This window comes from Thecamonas trahens, assembly GCF_000142905.1.
Source record: "Thecamonas trahens ATCC 50062 unplaced genomic scaffold supercont1.25, whole genome shotgun sequence".
Classification (NCBI taxonomy): Eukaryota; order Apusomonadida; family Apusomonadidae; genus Thecamonas; species Thecamonas trahens.
In genome coordinates, this window is record NW_013657655.1 from 105,917 (window position 1) to 110,880 (window position 4,964).

The 4,964-nt window shown below is 61.8% G+C and overlaps 2 protein-coding genes across 2 annotated transcripts in view; one reads left to right on the forward strand and one right to left on the reverse strand.

The window, feature by feature from the left end:
- Positions 1–147: 147 nt before the first annotated feature.
- On the reverse strand, positions 148–2,791 carry AMSG_05960 (DNA topoisomerase I; the record flags this gene model as incomplete). The annotated part of the gene is made up of 2 exons (XM_013902038.1): positions 148–2,504; positions 2,730–2,791. The coding sequence occupies 2 exons, from the start codon at positions 2,789–2,791 to the stop codon at positions 248–250; spliced, it is 2,319 nt and encodes a 772-aa protein (XP_013757492.1). The 3' UTR covers positions 148–247.
- A 1,188-nt stretch (positions 2,792–3,979) lies between these two features.
- The window catches only part of AMSG_11924 (uncharacterized protein), a gene marked incomplete at its 5' end in the record, with an annotated part of 2,268 nt that continues 1,283 nt past the window's right edge, over positions 3,980–4,964 (forward strand). Inside the window, one exon of the mRNA XM_013902150.1 lies at positions 3,980–4,797. Within this exon, the coding sequence (XP_013757604.1) occupies positions 3,980–4,797 (818 nt within the window). The remainder of the gene's footprint in view (positions 4,798–4,964) is intronic.

The window sequence follows — 4,964 nt, forward strand, 5'->3', positions numbered from 1 at the left end:
CCTCTCCCATTTTTCAAGACCGGGACGATGGCCAGACAATGGTCAGACCACGCCAACATGGCCAGACGATGGCAGGTGCAGACAATGGCTGCACCCGACCACGCATCCGACCATGGCACCCAACCACGGGTAGACCATGGATCGAAGCTGCTCTGCAGGCAGTGGGGTGGAATCGCAGTTTAGCTTGTGCGCGTATTGCAGGATACAGCGGGCGCGGGCGCGTATCATTGCTTGCGTATGGAGCCGCCTACTCGTCATCATCGTTGTCGTCGACGGCATAGTTGACCACCGCCCTCGAGCGACGTGAGCGCTTGACCGGCGACCGGAGCGGAAGGTCGTCATCGTCGTCCGAGGCCACAAAGTCGCCATCCTTGCGCCGTGTAAAGGCATCATCGTCGTCGCCCGAGGCCACAAAGTCGTCCTCGTCGTCGCCATCGGCGGCCTTCTTGGCGGTCGCCGACCCGCGCTTGCGCTTGCCGGTCACCTTCTTCTTGGTCGACTTTTTCTTGGTCGCAGTCGACTTCTTCTTCTTGGTCGCGGTCGCCTTCTTCTTGGCCGTCGACTTCTTCTTGGCCGTCGACTTCTTCTTGGCCGTCGACTTCTTCTTGGCCGTCGACTTCTTCTTCTTGACCACCCGCTTGATCTTGATGCCCGAGACTTCGCGAGGGCAGATAAACTTCCAGTCCTCGCCGGCGACATCAGCCCAGGGGAACTTCTTGATGAGTGCCGGGTTGAACACCTTCTCCACAGGCATGCCCACCTTTTTGCACCACGCGTAGGTGATCCGCGGGTCCATGTAGTTGATCTTGGACGTGCCAAGGGCAATCTCCTTGGTCGACGTCTTCAGCTCCATGTCGGCCTCGATCTTCTTCACCCGCCCGACCTGCTTGGTCTCGAGCGCCTTGGCGCGCTCGAGCGCCTTCTTGGCCTTCTCAAGCGCCTTGGGCTTGCCCTCGGCCTTGGCCTCTTTGAGTGTTGCCCGCGCGTCTTTGGTCTTGTTCTTGCGCTCCTTGAGCGCCTTGCGCGCGGCCTTGAGCCGCTCCTGCATCCGGTCCACCTGCGCCGAGAACGACTCCTCGTTGACCGTCCGCATGTGGTTACAGAGGATAGCCACCTCGCGGTTGGCGTTGGTGTAGAACACCCGCGCCTCCTCGATCGACAGGTTGAGGCCCTCCGACTTGGCCAGCTCGCGCTCGAGCGTCACCGACGCATTGTAGGTACGGAAGACCTTGGCCGAGAGGCCGGGCATAAACTCCTTAAAGTACGAGTTGAGCGTCGTCGGGGAGATCGAGTCAAAGATCGAGTCGGTCGCCGCCTTGCCCTTGAGGCACTTGCCCATCGCCGCCGCCACCTCCTCGGGCACATCCACCGTGTTGGTGTACGGCATCGAATCCTTGCCCAGAAACTCGAGCTTGAGCTTGGGCCCCTCGAGCAGTTCCACGTGCTCGACAAGGAGCGAGCACGTGCCGTACGTCTCGGCCTCCTCCTCGGCGTTCTTCTCCATTCCCACACGGAGCGCAAGGACGTCGACAATCCATGACGCAAGCCCAAGCTGCCGCGACGTCGCGTCCTTCGACTTGAGCTTGCGCATGTAGTCACCACGGAGCTTGTCGATGTAGTACTGCAGCTCGCGGGCCTTGTCAAACTTGGCCATGTCGCCGCGCTGCGAGATCGACGCTCCCGCCGACGCCCACACGTACTTGTGCTGCCCGCACAGCTTTTCACGCCAGTTGGCAATCCACATCGCCGAGTCGTTGTGCACAATCGCGCCCCACTTGTGGCCCTCGAGCGGGCACGGCGGGACAGGCGCGTCGCGCGAGATATTGAGCGTGATGTCCTCTGGCCACGTGATCGGCTTGAGCGAGCCGCGCTTCGGGTGCTCGCCGCGCCCGCGGAACAGGCCCGGTGGCTCGATCGTAAAGTTGCCGAGCTCCTCGCGGAAGCCATCAATCCACACATGCCCATACTTTTCCTTGATCGCAGCCTTCTTGGCCTTTTCTGCATCCTTCTCCTCCTTGCTCCGCGACTTTTTGCGCTCCTTCTCCGCCTCAGACCACGCAATGAGCCGCGACCAGTCGATCTTCTTGATGTCCTTGATCCGCCCAAGCTTGGCCGGCACCAGGCACTGCTTCCGCCAGTCCTTGAAAAAGTTGCGCCGGAAAACTGGGTTGGCCCCGTAGTTCTCGTTGTCCTTCACCTGTGCAAACTGCGTCGCGTACTGCTCAGCCAGTGGCGGCAGCACAATCTCCTCGCCATCGTAGATGATCGGCTCGCCGTGCGGCTTCCACTCCTCCGCAAAGTACACGCCGTTGTGCCGGAGCGACCGCCACTTTTGCCCGTTCTTCAGCGGCGGCTCGTTCCACCACTCGCGGATCGGGATCTCCTCCTTCTTGGCCTTGCTCGCCGCCTTCTTGCCCGTCGTCTTTTCGCCGGCGTCTTCTTTGCAGCCGTCTTCTTTGCAGCCGTCTTCTTTGCAGCCGTCTTCTTTGCAGCCGTCTTCTTCGCTGTGCTCGCCTTGGCCTCCTTCTTGGGCGTCTTGACCTTGCCCGACCTGCTCGACCCCGCTCCCGCGCCACCCTCCTCCACCATAGGCGCGACTCCCGACACATCCGGCTTGGTATCCTCCATCACCTATCCCCGCCCACCACCACACGTTCATCCCCTGTGAGCCATCGCCGTCTCCCGCCTCCCCGCCTCTCCCGCCTCTCCCGCCTCTCCCGCCTCCCCACCGCCCGCCTCGCCATACCTTGCGCAGGGCCTCCAGCCGTGCCCGAGGCCCGGACCGCATCATGAGGGGCACTGTGTCCTCACTGGGCATCCTTCGGCTCACACTCAAGTCTGTCACTCACTCGCTCTCTCTCCCTCCACTGCCCTCCCACTAGCCCATACTCTCCCGCTACTGGCACTGGCACTCTCCAGCCTCTACCTCGCCCGACCACTGTCCTCGAATCTACGGCGCCCATTGTGGCTTACAGACTTTACCGATGATGCCAGGTTTAGCCTTGATCCTTTGTAGCTAGTCTGGTTATAGTATTCGGTGACTTGTTGAAGGCCTACCGTGGGTAGATCTCCCTGTCGAGCTTGCTTCCGTTACGAGGGGGAGGGAGGGGGGTCGGGGTCGGCGCTGCGGCAGAGGCGAGGCAAGGCGAGGCCAGTTGATCAATCGTTTGCTCAATCGTTGGTCAGCCGGGCTCTCCCCAACATTGCCCAACACCATTCAATACAAATACAGAACCGATGCGGGTCTGAAGCCATCGACATCGACCATCTGTAGCCGACAACAATCGTGCATTCCCCCCTCCCCTGCCCCTTCCCTTCCCTCCCCCCCCCCTCTCCCCCCCCATCAACAATTAATCATACCTTCCCCTCCCCCTCGCCACCTCCCCAGCGAAGAACCAACGACTGCTCAGAAACGTCAAGGGAGCCACCCTCTCTCAATTCCTCTGTACGTACACCAATGCCACACTACCACAGACTCAGTACCCGCTTTACCCTGTCCTCCCCTCCTCCCCCCTCCCTCCTCCCTACCCCCCCCCCCCCCTGCCTTCCCTCTCTCCACACCCCCCATGTCCCCCCCTCTACCCCCCACAGGCTTTCGGTGACGACCTTTTTTGTAAAGGTGGTGATCGTTCAGGCGGGTTAGGGGGACACCAGCCTCGGCTGGGTCAGCCACCTACCCCTTGCCCCTCCCACCCCCACCATGACATACCTTGTGTCACGCACTACATAACCATGTGTAGTATGATGGCCATGACCTGCTTGTCCTCGCCTCGTCACCCATGTAGGCAACGTGGCCCGCCCTTTGGTTTCTTGCGAATTTCTGGCGGTGGCGGTGGCGGCGGGGGCGGGGCGGCAGAGCTTCTGACAACGCCACCACCACTTGCTGGCAACGCTCGTACCTGGTAGCATTCGCTCTCTGACGACCAGTGACTCACGAGATGACATGACCGGTACATACTGGTGTGGGATAGGCACCACCATGGATGAGCTTGACTGTGCGCTGGACCTCATGCGGCGGCTTCCGCCTGCAGACGTGGAGGAGAACCTTGCTGGCGTCATTGACCTTGTGCCGGACCTGATGGACGAGCTGCTCTCGGCCGTCGACCAGCCGCTGCGTGTCGAGAAGGACGAGGCGTCGGGCAAGGACTATCTGCTCTGCGACTACAACCGCGACGGAGACTCGTACCGCTCGCCGTGGTCGAACGCGTACAACCCGCCGCTTGACTACGACGGCACCTTCCCGTCCGAGCGCCTCCGCACCTTTGAGGAGAAGGCCAACGGGGTCTTTGACACATACCGCTCGCTTTACTACGAGGGTGGCGTGTCGTCGGTCTATGCTTGGGACCTCGACTCGGGCTTTGCCTGTGTCGTCCTCATCAAGAAGACCGAGGACGGCTCCGGCAAGAAGGGCGCCAAGGGCTCGTGGGACTCGATCCATGTTGTCGAGGTCCAGGAGAACGGTGCCGACGTCCACTACAAGATCACCTCGACCATCATGCTCAGCCTAATCACAAACGTTCCGGGCTGCGACGACGTCAACCTCTCCGGCTCGCTCACCCGCCAGGCCACCTCGGACGCCAACGTCTCGTCGCAGGACTCGTCCGCCCCGCACATCGTCAACATCGGCAAACTTGTCGAGGAGATGGAGTCCAAGATGCGGAATGCGCTCGAGCAGATCTACTTTGGCAAGACCAACGACATCATCTCGTCCGACCTGCGCGTCGCCTCGGGCCTCGGCGAGGCCAACCGTCGCAAGGCCCTCGCCACCCAGGCCATGGCCGAGATGGGGGCTCGCTCGTAGGCCCAGCTCATAGACGCATCCGTCTCTCCTTCCCGTCCTCCTCCCCTCGCCCCTCCCCCCCCTTCCCTACACCCACGCTACTGAGCGCAACAAACTCATCTGTGGGCCATGAACTCCCGCTCCCTCGTCCCACCCCCCCACCCCCCGCCCCCCCCCCGTATCT